General features: G+C 45.7%; 1 protein-coding gene across 1 annotated transcript in view; it reads left to right on the top strand.

Moving 5' to 3' along the window:
* RHOA (ras homolog family member A) overlaps positions 1-17,234 on the top strand; it is a 55,938-nt gene that overhangs the window by 22,676 nt on the left and 16,028 nt on the right. Inside the window, exon 2 of the mRNA XM_031008957.3 lies at positions 16,816-16,973. Within this exon, the coding sequence (XP_030864817.1) occupies positions 16,818-16,973 (156 nt within the window). The 5' untranslated portion in view covers positions 16,816-16,817. The remainder of the gene's footprint in view (positions 1-16,815; positions 16,974-17,234) is intronic.

The raw sequence follows: 17,234 nt of genomic DNA, 5'->3' as shown, positions 1-17,234 counted from the left end.
CCACCCAGTAGCTGGGATTACAGACGCTCACCAACACGCCTGGCTAATTTTTATTATTTGTAGAAATGAGATCTCACTGTATTGCCCAGGCTGGTCTCGAGCTCCTGGCCTCAGACATCCTGGGATTACAGGTGGGAGTCACTGTGCCTGACCAGCATTGTTTTTTTGTTTTTGTTTGTTTTTTTAAAGATAAATTAATTGGCTATGTGCGGTGGCTCACGCCTGTAATCCCAGCGCTTTGCGGGGGCTGAGGCTGGTGGATCACCTGAGATAGGAGTTCGAGACCAGCCTGGCCAATAAGGCAAAACCCTGTCTCTACTAAAAATACAGAAATGAGCCGGACGTAGTGGTGGATGCCTATAATCCCAGCTACTTGGGAGGCTGAGGCGGGAGAATCGCTTGAACCTGGGAGGCAGGATTGTAGTGAGCTGAGATTGTGCCATTACACTCCAGTCTGGGGGACAAGATCGAAACGCTGTCTCAAAAAAAAAAAAAAAAAAAAAGATAAATTAATTAGGTCGGGCACAGTGGCTCACACCTGTAATCCCAGCACTTTGGGAGGCCAAGGTGGGCAGATCACCTGAGGTTGGGAAGTTCAGACCAGCCTGACCAACATGGAGAAACCCCGTCTCTACTAAAAATACAAAATTACCCGGGCATGGTGGTGTATGCCTGTAATCCCAGCTACCGGGGAGGCGGAGGTTGTAGTGAGTTGAGATCACGCCATTGCACTCCAGCCTGGGCAACAAGAGCGAAACTCTGTCTTAAAAAAAGAAAGTCACATGTGGCTAGTAGCTACCACGTTGGGCAGTGAAGCTGTGACATTACCAGTTGTAGGATTGAATGCAATCCAGACTTTTTGTCTGTTGTGTTCACACTTGAAGCAGTGACTCTGCTAAGTATGTATAATTTTTACTTTTTTTTTTTTTTTTTTTGACGGATTCTCACTCTGTCGCTCAAGCTGGAGTGCAGTGGTGTGATCTTGGCTCACTGCAGCCTCTGTCTCCTGGGTTCAACTGATCTTCCTGCCTCAGCCTCCCTAGTAGCTGGAACTACACGTGTGTACTACCACACCTGGCTAATTTTTGTATTTCTTTTTTTTTTTTTGAGACGGAGTTGCTCTGTCACCCAGACTGGAGTGCAGTGGTGCGATCTCGGCTCACTGCAACCTCTGCCTCCCAGGTACAAGCGGTTCTCCTGCCTCATCCTCCCAAGTAGCTGGGACTACAGGTGCATGCCACCACGCCTGGCTAGTTTTTTGTATTTTTAGTAGAGACGGGGTTTCACTGTGTTAGCCAGGGTGGTCTCGATCTCCTGACCTCGTGATCCTCCTGGCTCAGCCTCCCAAAGTGCTGGGATTACAGGCATGAGCCACCGCATCCAGCCTAATTTTTGTATTTTTAGTAGAGACGGGGTTTCACCATGTTGGCCAGGCTGGTCTCGAACTCCTGACCTCAAGTAATCTGCCCGCCTCAGCCTCCCAGAATGCTGAGATTATAGGGGAGAGCCACCATACCTGGCCCCATACTCTTTTATATTAATATCCATGACGCCTTTTACCTTTTCTGAAATAGGTTTTTTCAGTTTCTCTACTGTCACTCTATCAAAATTTGTAAATTTTCCTTGGAATATTAGACAGAGGATTAAGCCACATGTTTTTCCAGTCCAACTTTTGTTACATCTGTATTTTCCTTTTACATGTTGACTGGTTCAAACTGGCTAGCATCCCAAGTAAGGTGTGAATTAAATCCTGACATGGGGCTGGGCGTGGTGGCTCATACCTGTAATACCAGCACTTTGAGAGGCCAAGGCAGGCGGATTACCTGTGGTCAGGAGTTCAAGACTAGTCTGGCCAACATGGTGAACCCGTCTCTACAAAAAATACAAAAATTAAGGCTGGGTGCAGTGGCTCACGCCTGTAATCCCAGCATTTTGGGAGGCCGAGGCAGGTGGATCACAAGGTCAGGAGTTCAAGACCAGCCTGGCCAAGATGTTCCCCGTCTCTACTAAAACTACAAAAATTAGCTGGGCGTGCTGGCGGGTGCCTGTAGTCCCAGCTACTCAGAAGGCTGAGACACAAGAATCGCTTGAACCCGGGAGGTGGAGGCTGCAGTGAGCTGAGATTGTGCCACTGCATTCCAGCCTGGGTGACAGAGTGAGACTTCATCTTAAAGAAAAAAAAAAAAAATCCTGATAACGGACTGTCAAAGCTATTTTCTTCTCACAGTCTGTGGGTATTATAGATGGACGGGGACCTGCCAATAAAGGAGGGGAAGCCTCCTTTTGTGAAACTGATTTTGCTTCTGTCTTCTAAATCAGTATGTGTACTTGGGCCTACTAATCAAGTCTTACTGTTTTTTCTGTAACTTTTTTTTTTTTTTTTTTTGAGGTGGAGTCTCACTCTGTTGCCCAGGCTGGAGTGCAGTGGCACCATCTCGGCTCACTGCAAGCTCCACCTCCTGGGTTCATGCCATTTTTCTGCCTCAGCCTCCCGAGTAGCTGGGACTACAGGCACCTGCCACCACGCCCGACTAATTTTTTTTGTGTGTGGTAGAGACTGAGATTCACTGTGTTAGGATGGTCTCAATATCCTTACCTCGTGATCCGCCTGCCTCGGCCTCCCAAAGTGCTGGGATTACAGGCGTAAACCACCGCGCCCGGCTTCTGTAACTTTTATTTATTGTAAGTTGTTAGCTATTGGAATTCTGGACAGAACAGAGCTCCTGAGGCTGTTCACTGCTGTAAGAAGTAAGAAGTGTCATGACTCTTTTTCAGCAGAGGAATTAGTCTATTAATGACATGTGGCTGGAAATAGACCTGCCACTCAGAACCTGTTCTGGAGTAAGTCCTTCCAAGATGGGCCTAGGGAATCTGAGAAGCACAGCAGGTTCCTCTCAGCAAGTGCTGCTGAACCCCAAACTAAGCTCACACATTCTTCTTGGGTTCTGCCTGGAGAGTCCCTATTAGCCTCATCCCTAAGCAACCACTATGCTCCTTTTTTTTTTTTTTTGGAGACGGAGTCTCGCTTTGTCGCCCAGGCTGGAGTGCAGTGTCACAATCTTCACTCACTGCAAGCTCAGCCCCCCAAGTAGCTGGGATTACAGGTGGACGCCACCAGGCCTGGCTGATTTTTTTTTGTATTTTTGTAGAGATGGGGTTTCACCAGGTTGGCCAGGTTGGTCTTGAACTCCTGACTTCAGGTGTTCCACACGCCTCAGCCTCCCAAAGTGCTGGGATTACAGGCGTGAGCCACCACGCCCAGCAGCTGCTTTCTGTCTCTGTAGATTTACCTATTCTGGATATTTCATACAAATATGGTATGAAATATGTGGTTCTTTGTGACTGGTTTCTTTCACTGAGCATAGTATTTTCAAGATTCATCCATGTTGTAGCATGTTTCAGTACAGTACTGTACTTCGTTCCTTATTGTTGCTGAGTAGTACTCCACTGTATGGCTATAACACATGGTTAGATATGTAGCTTAGGTAGGATTATTTTGTTAATTAAAAGCTAATGAACAAAGATTTCAAAGTGTGAGATATTAGTCATTAGGCTGGCCATTGAACAGCTCCACATTTCAAAATGTGAGATACTAAATTAGTTATTAGTGGGCTGGCCCATTGAACAGCTCCAGAAGGCGTTCAGGAAGTTGTCCAGACAATTGTAAGCATCATGGTCACACAAATGTGAGAAAATTACCAAAGACTGCTTTGTGAAATGCGGAGAGTTGCTCATTAATGCATGGTTTTAATTTACCTACTGAAGCATAGTCAGTAGCCACTGTAGCATCTGAAGAACATATGATGGACACACCACTCCCACACTCAGCACCCAGATAAGCAAGGCAGGCAGCAGTGCAGATGAGCTATAGTTATCCCAGGAAATCACTTTGACTTGTAAAGTGTGAAAAGGACTGGCCTTCACATCATTCTATAGCAGAGCTCCCTAAAGCTCAGAAAGCCACAGCTGGCTGGATGTCATGGCTCCACCTATTATAATCCCACCACTTTGGAAGACAGAGGCGGGTGGGTCACTTAAGCCCAGGAGTTCATCACTGAGCCCAGGAGTTCGAGACCAGCCTGGGCAACATGGCAAAACCCCGTCTCCACACACACACACACACAAATACAAAAAAATTTAGCCGGGAATGGTGGCACACACCTATAGTCCCAGCTACTCGGGAAGCTGAGGTGGGAGGATCACCTGAGCCCAGGAGTTTGACGCTGCAGTGAGCCATGATGACAGCACTGCACTGCAGCCTGGGCAACAGAGTGAGACCTTGTCTCCAGGAAAAAAAAAAAGAGAAAGCCATCCCCTTCCTTGACATCATCTGTAATGAGTAAACAGACATTAAAACACTCAGTAAGAGTAAACAGGTGTAAGACATGCTAGAACCAAAGAACCAAGAGTTGATGATTTCAGAGTGACTCAAACATATGTGACATTGTTGTTATTTCTTCCTCTGGTGTGTACAGAAAAAAGATACACACATCTAAAAGAAATGTATGCAAAAACATCATAAAAGCGTAGAAAACAAACATAATAGGGTTTTTTTTTTTCTTTGAGACCTGGAGTCTCTCTCTGTCCCCCAGGCTGGGGTGCAGTGGTGTGATCTCACTGCAACCTCTGCTCCCGGGTTCACACCATTCTCCTACCTCAGCCTCCTGAGTAGCTGGAACTACAGGTGCCCGCCACCACGCCTGGTTAATTTTTTTTGTATTTTTAGTAGAGACGGGGTTTCACCGTGTTAGCCAGGATGGTCTCTATGCTGACCTCGTGATCTGCCCGCCTTGGGCCTCCCAAAGTGCTCGGATTACAGGCATGAGCCACCGCGCCCGGCCCTTTTTTTTTCCCTCCCGAGATGGAGTCTCGCTTTGTCACCTAGGCTGGAGTGCAATGGCACGATCTCGGCTCACTGCAACCTCTGCTTCTCGGGTTCAAGCAATTTTCCTGCCTCAGCCTCCCAAGTAGCTGGGACTACAGGTGCGTGCCACCATGCCTGGCTAATTTTTTGTATTTTTAGTAGAGATGGGGTTTCACCACGTTAGCCAGGATGGTCTCAATTTCCTGACCTCATGATCCGCCCGCCTCGGCCTCCCAAAGTGCTGGTATTACAGGTGTGAGCCACCACGCCCGGCCTGTTGTTGTTTGTTTGTTTGTTTTTTTTTTTTGAGACGGAGTTCCTTCTTGTTGCCCAGGTTGGAGTGGAATGGCGTGATCTCGGCTCACTGCAACCTCCGCCTCCCAGGTTCAAGCGGTTCTCCTGCCTCAGCCTCCTGAGTAGCTGGGATTACAGGCACCCGCCACCACGCCTGGCTAATTTTTTTTTGTATTTTTAGTAGAGACGGGATTTTGCCACGTTGGCCAGACTGGTCTCGATTTCCTGACGTCAGGTGATCCATTTGCCTCGGCCTCCCAAAGTGCTGGGATTACAGGCGTGAGCTGCCACGCCCGGTCATGTAACAGTTTTAAAAAGCCCATATGGTCACACTGAATATAGACATAGACAGAGTTAATCAAATACATCAGAGACTGAGTTTGTGAAGTTAAGGAAAAATATTCAAACTAGTTAATCGCCCTAAGTTGTATATTAATTAATCGAGTCTTTCACAGTGTCACCAAGGTTTGCCTGAGTGGGCAAAGGAGAATAATACGCTAAAGCTGTAGAATCACTTCTCTTGACACGGGGAAGGAAGGAGGGTAAGACAGTGGAATGTTTAGAAATGTGTACTCTGAAACGGATTGCTTAATTTACTTCATTGTCCAATTCTGCCTCTTACTGGCTAGCAGTGTGACTGACGTTGAACAAATTAGCCTTTCCGTACTCAGTTTCTTCATCTGTAAATGAGAGTATTAGAACTTACCTTACAGGAGGACTGTTGCGAGGATTGTCTGTTTAAAGTTTATAATTGCATTGTTTGTTAGCTGTTTCTTATATTTTTCCTCTTCTACAAAGTAGTGGTGGGAGACAAGGCTTCCCTACATTTAGTTTGATGCCTGTGGTTCTAAGTATAAGGAGAAAACGGAAGGGAGGAAAGAGGAAGTAAAAAAATGAAAGATGACCTAAATAAATGGAAAGGCGTCCATGTTCATATGTCAGAAGACTTAACATTGTAAAGATGGCAGTACTCCCCAAATCGATCTATAGATTCAGTGTAATTCCTATCAAAATTCCAGCTGGCTTTTTTGCAGAAATTGACAAACTGTTCCTAAAATACATAACGGAAATTCAGGGGACCCAGAATAACCAAAATAATCTTGGAAAAAAACAAAGCTGGAGGACTCACACCTCCAGATTTTAAAACTTACTGCAAAGCAACAGTAATCAAGACCGTGGTACTAGTATAAGGGTGGACAATATAGACCAATGGAATAGGATTGATCCAAAAGTAAACCCTCAGTTGATAATTAGTTGATTTCTCAAGTGTGCTAGGACCATCCAGTTGGGGGGAAAATAGTCTTTTCAGTAAATAATGCTGAGGTGACTGGATTTCCAAATGAAAAAGAATGAAGTTGGACCCCTTACCTCATATCATGTATAAAAATTAACTCAAAATGAATCAAAGGCCTAAAGTGTAAGACTTAAAACTATAGAAAGAAGCATATATATATTTTTTACGACCTTGAATTTGGCTGTGGTATTTTAGATATGCCACCAAACCATCAGTAACCAAAGGGAAAAATAGATAAATTTAACTTCAACAAAATAAAAAACGTTGTGCCCCAAAGGGCATCGTCAAAAAAATAAAAAAACAACTGAGTTTAAAAATGGGCAATGGGGGCTGGGTGCGGTGGCTCATTGCTGTAATCCTAGCACTTTGGGAGGCCAAGGCAAGTGGATCACCTGAGGTCAGGAGTTTGAGACCAGCCTGGTCAACATGGTAAAACCCCGTCTCTACTAAAAATAAAAAAATCAGCCAGGTGTGGTGGCAAACGCCTGTAATCCCAGCTACTTGGGAGGCTGAGGCAGGAGAATTGCTTGAACCTGGGAGGCGGAGGTTGCAGTGAGCCAAGATCGTGCCACTCACTCCAGCCTGGGCGACAGAGTAAGACTCTGTTTCAAAAAAAAAAAAAAAGGTGGGGGGGGGGGGCAATGGACCAGGCGCAGTGGCTCACGCCTGTAGTCCCAACACTTAGGGAGCCAACACGGGAGAATCACTTGAGGCTAGGAGTTTGAGACCAGCCAGGGCAACACAGCAAGACCCTGTCTCTACATAAAAGATAATTAAATTTGTTTTTCCCCCGAGTTTGAGACCAGCCAGGGCAACACAGCAAGACCCTGTCTCTACATAAAAGATAATTAAATTTGTTTTTCCCCCGAGACAGAGTCTTGCTGTCACCCAGACTGGAGTGCAGTGGTGCCATCTCGGCTCACTGCAACCTCCGCCTCCCAGGTTCAAACAATTCTCCTGCCTCAGCCTTCCGAGTAGCTGGGATTACAGGTGCCTGCCACCACGCTAGGCTAATTTTTGTATTCATAGTAGAGAATGGTTTCACCATGTTGGCCAGGCTGCTGGTTTCGAACTCCTGACCTCAAGTGATCTGCCTATCTGAGCCTCCCAAAGTACTTGGATTAGAGGCGTGAGCCACTGCACCCAGCCAAGATAATTAAATTTTTAGAAAGTGGGGGCATCACTTGAGCCCAGGAGTTTAAGACCATCCTGGGCAACATGGTGAAACTCCATCTTTACAAAAAAACCACAAAAATTAGCTGGGCGTGGTGTGTGTGCCTGTACTCCCAGCTACTTGGGAGACTGAAGTGGGAGGATTACCTGAGCCTGGGAGGTCAAGGTTGTGGTAAGCCATGATAACACCACCTCACTCCAGCCTGGATGACAGTGAGACCCTGTCTCAAAAAAAAAAAAAATTAAAAGTTGTAAAAGAAATACTGTTATTTGTGTATTGTTACTGGTGACTTAATTAGATATAACTGACTTTTGGTTAAATAAACCTCTACTCCAAACTTATAAGTTATTTCTGAGACTAAACCTAGCCTGGAAAATGACACGTCTGGGAGAGCTAAGCGTGATTTCCTTTCTTGACAAACCATGTACTTGTAAAGAATGCTGCATTATAGCAAAGTGGAAAGGAGAGATAATTCTGCAAAATTTCTCCTGCGTTTTTCAAGGAGAAAACAGCAAGTTTGATTTTCTGTGCTTGTACTTTTTACTTCTCAACATCTGTGTATTGCCGCACTCCCAGTATCCCAGAAATCACTTAGGCTTTCATTTTGTCCGATAATCACTTGTAATTTTTGTCTTTGTCACCATTAGTGGCTAAATGATTTTATACTTTTTCTGGGCCAAATGTTCTTTATCAGATATTTTTCTTTTTCTTTTCTTTCTTTTTTCTGAGACACAGTCTCACTCTGCCGCCCAGGCTGTAATGCAGTAGTGCAATCTCGGCTCACTGCAACCTCCGCCTCCCAGGTTCAAGTGATTCTCGTGCCTCAGCCTTCCAAGTAGCTGGGATTACAGGCAGATGCCACCATGCCCGGCTAATTTTTGTATTTTCAGTAGAGACGGGGTTTTGCCATGTTTGCCAGGCTGGTCTCGAACTCCTGACCTCAAGTGATCCGCCCACCTCAGCCTCCCAAAGTGCTGGGATTATGGGCGTGAGCCACCATGCCTGGCTGGACTGGGGTCTTTAAACGTGAATTCCCTCCCTGTAAGCAAAGGTGGAGACAGAGTCTGGACATTCTAGGAAGGGAAGGCACAAACGGAATAGAAGACACATGCAGTAATCTCAGACACACCAAAGCACCCGGAAGGAATGGAGTGCAGGCTGAAAGTGCAGAGAGGAAGGTGGGGCTGGAGAGGGCCCAAGGACAGGCAATGATTTATTCCCCATCTGTAAGGAAACTTTTCAAACCATAACAGAAGATTTAAGTCAATACTGGAACAAATACTGTGGGCGTGTTGAACTATAAACAAAGCAAAGATAGCTCTTTTTTTTTTTTTTCTTTTGAGATGGATTCTCGTTCTATAGACCAGGCTGGAGTGCAGTGGTGCGATCTCAGCTCACTGCAAGCTCCACCTTCCGGGTTCACGCCATTCTCCTGCCTCAGCCTCCCGAGTAGCTGGGACTACAGGCGCCTGCCACCATGCCCGGCTAATTTTTTGTATTTTTAGTAGAGATGTTAGCCGGGATGGTCTCGATCTCCTGACCTCGTGATCTGCCCGCCTTGGCCTCCCAAAGTGCTGGAATTACAGGCGTGAGCCACCACACCTGGCCGAAAGAGATTATTTCTCAAGAATTGAATGTCTTCTAGGTAGGGTGCTACGCAAAGGTGGCAGCCTTTTCTTTTTCTTTTTTTTTTTTTTTTTTTCCTGATACGATGGAGTTTTGCTCTTGTCGCCCAGGCTGGAGTGCAATGGTGCTAACTCGGCTCACTGCAGCCTTTGCCTCCTGTGTTCAAGTGATTCTCCAGCCTCAGCATTTCAGTAGTTGGGATTACAGGTGCCCACCACCACGCCCACCTAATTTTTGTATTTTTAGTGGAGATGGGGTTACACCATGTTGGTCAGGCTTGTCTCAAACTCCTGACCTCAGGTGATCCACCCACCTCTCAAAGTACTGGGATTGCAGGCATGAACCAGCACACTTGGCCAAAGCAGCCTTTTCTTGAACTGGGGAATTCCTGTTGACGTTTCTTTGCATCCCACAGGGTCCTGGTTGTTTGACTTTGGGCAAAAGCCCATACAGATTAGGCCTTATGAGAGATGTAAAGTTTATTAAATCTTTATTTTGTGAGACAGGGTCTTACTGTGTCACTCAGGCTGGAGTGTAGTGGCGTGATTTCAGCTCACTGCAACCTCTGCCTCCTGTACTCAAGTGATCCTCCTATCTTAGCCTCCTGAGTAGCTGTGACCACAGATGCGCACCACCACAGCCAGCTAATTTTTTGTATTTTGGGTAGAGATGGGGTTTCACTGTGTTGTTGAGGATGGTCTCCAACTCTTAGGCTCAAGCAATTTGCCTGCCTTGGCTTCCCAAAGTGCTGGCATTACAGGTGTGAGCCACTGCGCCCAGTGTCTATTTTTTTATTTTATTTTATTTTATTTATTTATTTTTGAGACAGAGTCTCTCTCTGTCACCGAGGCTGGAGTGCAGTGGCATGATCTTAGCTCACTGCAAGCTCCACCTCCTGGGTTCACCCCATTCTCATGCCTCAGCCTCCCGAGTAGCTGGAACTACAGGTGCCCTTCACGATGCCCGGCTAATTTTTTGTATTTTTAGTAGAGACGGGATTTCACTATGTTAGCCAGGATGGTCTCGATCTCCTTACCTCGTGATCTGCCCACCTCAGCCTCCCAAAGTGCTGGGATTACAGGTGTGAGCCACCACGCCCGGCCAATATTTTTTTATTTTTATGAGATAGGGTCTTGCTATTTTGCCCAAGCTGGTCTCAAACTCTGGACTCTAGCTGTTTTCCCACCTCAGCCTCCTGAGTAGATGGGATTACAGGCATGAGTTGCCACACTTGACTCTAACTGGGGAACTTCACTCTCTCTCTTTTTTTTTTTTTTGAGACGAATTTTCGCTCTTGTTGCCTAAGCTGGAGTGCAATGGCACGATCTCAGCTCACTGCAACTTCCTCCTCCCGGGTTCAAGTGATTCTCCTGCCTCAGCCTCCTGAGTAGCTGAGATTACAGGTGCAGACCACTGTGCCCGGCTAATTTTTGTATTTTTAGTAGAGATGGGGTTTCACCATGTTGGTCAGGCTGGTCTCGAACTCCTGACATCGTGATCCACAGGCCTCGGCCTCCCAAAGTGCTGGGATTACAGGCGTGAGCCACCATGTTAATCCTTTTTTTTTTTTTTTTGACAGAGTCTCACTGTGTTGCCCAGGTTGGAGTGCTGGAGTGCAGTGGCGCGTTCTCAGCTCACTGCAACCTCCGCCTGCCGAATTCAAGTGATTCTCATGCCTCAGCATCCTGAGTAGCCTTTCAGGGATTACAGGTGCCTGCCACCAACCCAGCTAATTTTTTTTTTTTTTTTTTTTTTTTTGAGACGGAGTTTTTCTCTTGTTGCCCAGGCTGGAATGCAATGGCGAGATATCGGCTTACTGCAGCCTCTGCCTCCTGAGTTCAGGAGATTCTCCTGCCTCAGCCTCTCGAGTAGCTGGGATTATGGGTACATGCCACTGCATCCAACTTATTTTTATATTTTTGTAGAGACGGGGTTTCACAATGTTGGCCAGGCTGGTCTTGAACTCTGGACCTCAAGTGATCCGCCTACCTCAGCCTCCCAAAGTGCCGGCATTACAGGCATGAGCCATTACTCCTAGCCTTGACTGCATGCTCTTGTTTGAAGATTTGCATTGAGCACATTTCCCTATCATCGATATGCTTCTTACTGTGCTTTCATGATTAGTAGTATCTTCAATTTACTCCCTTTCTGCAAAAAAAAAAAAAAAGTTACTAGATTTTGTAGATTTGGATAAAATTCTATTATATCTATATATATACAGACACACGTATTCACTGCTGTATGTAATATTGTCCTGAGAATTCACAAATGAGTAATGGCAGCACTGTCAGCCCTCTGAGTTTTTTTTGTTTTGTTTTCATTGTTTATTTTTGTCATTGTTGTTTGCCCTCTGAGTTTTCTTCTGGTACCCCTGTGGATTGTCTTATCCATTCTGGTTGGGGAACATACCCTTTAGACAATATAGTTTTGATAATGAGTATTTATTATTATTATTATTATTATTATTTTTGAGACAAGAGTCTCTGTCACCCAGGCTGGAGTGCAGTGGCATGATCTTGGCTCACTGCAACCTCCACCTCCCAGGTACAAGCGATTCTCTTGCCTCACCCCACCACGCCTGGGTAATTTTAATATTTTTAGTAGAGATGGGGTTTCATATGTTGGCCAGGCTGGTCTCAAACTCCTGACCTCGTGATCTGCCTGCCTCGGCCTCCCAGAGTGCTGGGATTACAGGCGTGAACCACCATGCCCAGTTGAGTATATATTATTTAGGATTAGTTTGACTATAGGTAACAGAGACTTGGAAAAATACCACCTTAAATAAGACAGTCATTTATTTCTCATTCATATGGAAGAAACATGGAAGGTAGGCAGTCTTGGGGCTGAGATGGTGGCTCCCAAGATCACCTGAGATCCAGGCTCCTTTTTACCTTTTGGTTCTTCCAGCCCCACGGTATGGCATTCATTCTCACATACCAGGATGGCTGCTTAGAAACCAGCCCTTACTTTAGATTTAAGCAGCAGGAAAGGAGGAGGATAATAAAGACTTCCCTTTAAGAAAGACTTTCTGGAAGTCCCACAACATACTGCTGATTCTCACATCTCATGGTATATGGCCATGTCTCCAAGGGAAGCTAGGAAGTGTAGTCTACAGCAAAGTACATAGCTAAAAATTGAAGTATGGTCTAGGAGGGAAGGGCGGGAATTGGGATGGTTGACCATCACTGTCTGCCAGATGGAAGGAATCTGCAGATTTCTCTTTTTTTTCCCCCCACTGGGGGCGAGAGTGGTGGTAACAGCTTTATTGAAATATAATCCACATATCTTACAATTCACCTTTTTAAAGTGTGAATTATATATACTGCGGGCTGGGTGCGGTGGCTCACGCCTGTAATCCCAACACACTGGGAGAGACAGGCAGGAGGATCGCTTGACCTCAGGAGTTTGAGAGCAGCTGGGGCAACGTGGTGAAACCCGGTCACTACTAAAAATACAAAAAATTAGCCGGGTGTGGTGGCATGCACCTTTAGTTCCAGCTACTTGGGAGACTGAGATTGGAGGTTCACTTGAGCCTGGGGAGGCTAAGGTTGCAGTGAGTGGAGATCGCACCACTATACTCCAGCCTGGGCAACAGAGTGAGACCCTGTCTCAAATAAAATGTGTGAATTATATATACTATAATCAATAGTTTATAGTATATTCATAGAGTTGTGCAGCCATCACCACAATAATTTTGGGAAAATCTTTTTACCTGAGAAACTCCACTATTCCATTAGTCATTTTCCATTTCTCTCTACCCCCAAGTCCCTGCCTTAGGCAACTACCAGTCTATTTTCTCTTTCAGAATTTGTTTATTCTGGACAATTTTATATAAATGGAATCATGCATGTTGGTTTTTGTGACTGGGTTCTTTCACTTATATAACATTTTCAAGATCTATCCATACTATAGCATATATCAGTACTTTATGCTTTATCGCTGAATAATATTCCATTCCATTGTATGGATATATTATATTCATCAGTTGTTGGATATTTGGGTTCTTTACATTTTTTGACTATTATGAATAATCCTGCTATGAATATTCATGTAGAGGTACAAGTTGTTATGTGGACATATGTTTTTGTTTCTCTTAGATATATACCTAGGAATAGAATTGCAGGGTCATACCTACTCACATCGTTTGCTCATTTTTTAATTGGATTAGATTGTTTGTCTTTTTATTATTGAATTGTAAGAGTTCTTTATTTTTTAATTTTTTCTATATACTGTATTTAGGCCTGGTGAGGTGGCTTATGCTTGTAATCCCAGCACTTTGGGGGGCTGAATCGGGAGGATTGCATGAGCCCAGGAGTTCGAGACCAGCCTGGGTAATATAGTGAAACCCTATCTGTATAAAAATTAGTCAGCTGTGGTGGCAGGAGCCTGGTAGTCCCAGCTACTGGAGAGGCTGAGGTGGGAGGATCACTTGAGTTGAGCCTGGGAGGCAGAGGCTGCAGTGAGCCAATATTGCACCACTGCATTCCAGCCTTGGTGACAGAATGAGACCCTTTCTGAAAATAACTACATAATAGAGAAACACATAGATAGGTTAGATAGGTACATAGATTGGATAGATGCATAGATAAATGGGCAGTGGCTCACGCCTGTAATCCCTCAGCACTGTGGGAGGCCGAGGCGAGTAGATCACTTGAGCTCAGGAGTTGGAGACCAGCCTGGGCAACATGGCGAAACCCCGTCTCTGCCAAAAATACAAAAATTAGCTGGGCGTGGTGGCGCATGCCTGTGGTCCCAGCTGCTGGGGAATCTGAGGTGGGAGGATCACTTGAGCCTCGGAGGTGGAGATTGCATTGAGCCAAGATCACGCCGCTGCATTCCAGCCTGGGTGACAGAGTGAGACCTCATCTCAAAAAAAAAAAAAAAAAAGATAGATGGATAGATAAATAGTGATTGATAGATAAATAGCGTACTTCATGTCAGAAGGAGTTCTCTTTTTTTTTTTTTTTTAAGACACAGTTTCACTCTATTGCCCAGGCTGGAGTGCTCTGTTGCCCAGGCTGGAGTGCAGTGGTACAGTCTGGGCTCACTGCAACTTCTGCCTCCTGGGTTCAAGCGATTCTCCTGCCTCAGTCTCCCGAGTAACTGGGATTACAGGTGCCCGCCACCACACCCGGCTAAGTTTTGAATTTTTTGTAGAAACAGGGTTTTGCTGGGTTGGTCAGGCTGGTCTTGAACTCCTGACCTCAAGTGTTCTGCTCGCCTCAGCCTCCCAAAGTGCTGGGATTACAGGCGTGAGTTACCGTGCCCAGCCCAAAAAAGAGTTCTTTATGATTTCAACCTTGCAAGAGATCCTGAGCCAGACCACCAACCTAAGCTGCTTTTTTGTAGTTGAGTCATAAGAGTTTGAGACAAGGTTCCACTCTCACCCAGGCTGGAGTGCAGTGATGCAATCATAGCTCACCACATCCTCCACCTCCTGGGCTCAAGCAATCCTCCCACCTCAGCCTCCTTGGTAGCTGGGACTACAGGTGCATGCTACCACAACTGGCTGATTTTTTTTTTTTTCTTTTCCTTCTTTTTTTAGAGACAGTGTCTCACTGGGGTTCCCCAGGCTGGAGTGTAGTGATGCAATCTCAGCTCACTGCAGCTTCCACCTCCAGGGCTCAGGGGATTATCCCACCTGAGCCTCCCAAGTAACTGTGATTAGCGTGCACCACCGCTCCTGGCTAATTTTTTGTATTTTTAGTAGAGACAGGGTTTCACTATGTTTCCCAGGCTCGTCTTGAACTCCTGGACTCTCAAGCAATCCACCTGTTTCGGCCTCCCAGATTGCTGGGATTATAGGTGTGAGCCACTGCACCCGGCCCTTTTCTTTCTCCCTTCCCCTCTCATTCTGCTGTCCTTCCTTCCTTTCTCAGTGTCTCACTATGTTGTCAGGGCTGGTCTCTTAACTCCTGGGCCTGAGCATTCCTCCTGCTTCAGTCTCCCAAAGTGTTGGGATTACAGACATGAACCACTGTGCTCGGCCTCAATTGATTTTTCTTTTTTGAGACGGAGTTTCGCTCTTGTTGCCCAGGCTGGAGTGCAATGGCACGATCTCGGCTCACCACAACCTCTGCCTCCCGGGTTCAAGCAATTCTCTTGCCTCTTGCTCCTGTGTAGCTAGGATTACAGGCATGTGCCACCACGCCCGGCTAATTTTGTATTTTTGGTAGAGATGGGGTTTCTCCATGTTGGTCAGGCTGGTCTCAAACTCCCGACCTCAGGTGATCTGCCTGCCTCGGCCTCCCAAAATGCTGGGATTATAGGCGTGAGCCACCGCGCCCAGCCAAGAATGCTGTTTCTTTACAAACAAATCTAGATTGGTAAAAGAAGGAATATCCAAACTTAGAAAGATTGCAGAATGTCTACCCAAACAACCTGCCAATGACTTGTTTGGTTCTTTCCTCCCTTGGGTACTCCCTTTCATCAGTCCTTTCATTGTTTTTACCCTGCTTGACAAATTGTTTCCTTTTTTTTTTTTTTTTTTTTCTTTGTGAGATGGAGTCTTGCTCTGTCCCCCAGGCTGGTGTGCAGTGGCCCAGTCTTGGCTCACTGCAAGCTCTGTCTCCTGGGTTCACGCCATTCTCCTGCCTCAGCCTCCCAAGTAGCTGGGACTACAGGCGCCTGCCACCATGCCCGACTAGTTATTTGTAGTTTTAGTAGAGACGGGGTTTCTCCGTGTTAGCCAGGATGGTCTCGATCTCCTGACCTCGTGATCCACCTGCCTCGGCCTCCCAAAGTGCTGGGATTATAGGCGTGAGCCACTGCGCCTGGCTCAATTGATTTTTTAATGTTAATATTGTATCCTGCAACCTTACTGAACTTGTTTATTCTAAAAGTTTTCTTTAGGATTTCCCACATTACAAAATCATCTCATGTGTGAATTGAGATAGTTTTACTTTTTCCTTTCCAATTTGGATGTCTTTTATTTCATTTTCTCACCTTATTGCCCTGGCTAGGACCTCCAGTATGCTGCTGGATAGAAGTAGCAAGAACAGGCCAGGCGTGGTGGCTCACGCCTGTAATCCCAGCACTTTGGGAGGCTGAGGCAGGTGGATCACCTGAGGTCAGGAGTTTAAGACCAGCCTGGCCAACAAGGTGAAACCCCATCTCTATCAAAAATTAGCTGGACGTGGTGGTACGTGCCTGTAATCTCAGCTACTTGGGAGGCTGAGGCAGGAGAATCGCTTGAACCCGGGAGGCTGGAGGTTGCAGTGAACTGAGATTGGGCCAGTGCATTCCAGCCTGGGCGACAGAGCGAGACTCCGTCTCAAAAAAAAAAAAAAAAAAAAAAAGAAGTGGCAAGAACAGACATTCTTGTCTTGTTCCTGATCTTAGGGGGCAGACATTTTTTTCAGTCTTTTACCATTAAGTATAATGTTAGTTACGAGTTTTTAATGTATAACCTTTTGGTGCCAGGTGGATTGGCGTACTAGAAGTTTGAATTTGAGTATGCTAATAGAGGTTTATGCCCCATGGTTACCAAAGCATGTGTCATAGCCTGTAAGCTACCTATGGCTTCTTGTGCGTTGCAGGTAACATCTGTGTTTTGTGTTTCAGCAATGGCTGCCATCCGGAAGAAACTGGTGATTGTTGGTGATGGAGCCTGTGGAAAGACATGCTTGCTCATAGTCTTCAGCAAGGACCAGTTCCCAGAGGTGTATGTGCCCACAGTGTTTGAGAACTATGTGGCAGATATCGAGGTGGATGGAAAGCAGGTGAGTATACTTTTCATAACAACTGATGCCATTTTCCATGTTAGAATATTTATGGAGCATGTAGAGAATTAGAGCTTTTTGCCTCTTCAGTATACCATATAACAAAAATGTTGGAAAGAAGAATTCATTCTCATCCTGCCATCTTAGTCCAAGTTTGTTCTTTTTTTTTTTTTGGAGACGGAGTCTCATTCTGTTGCCCAGGCTAGAGTGCAGTGGCTCGGTCTTGGCTCACTGCAACCTCTGCCTCCCAGGTTCAAGTGA

This window comes from Gorilla gorilla, chromosome 2 (genome assembly GCF_029281585.2).
Source record: "Gorilla gorilla gorilla isolate KB3781 chromosome 2, NHGRI_mGorGor1-v2.1_pri, whole genome shotgun sequence".
NCBI lineage: Eukaryota > Metazoa > Chordata > Mammalia > Primates > Hominidae > Gorilla > Gorilla gorilla.
Note: the sequence above shows the minus strand (reverse complement) of the source record. Positions and strands in the feature narration are given on the sequence as shown.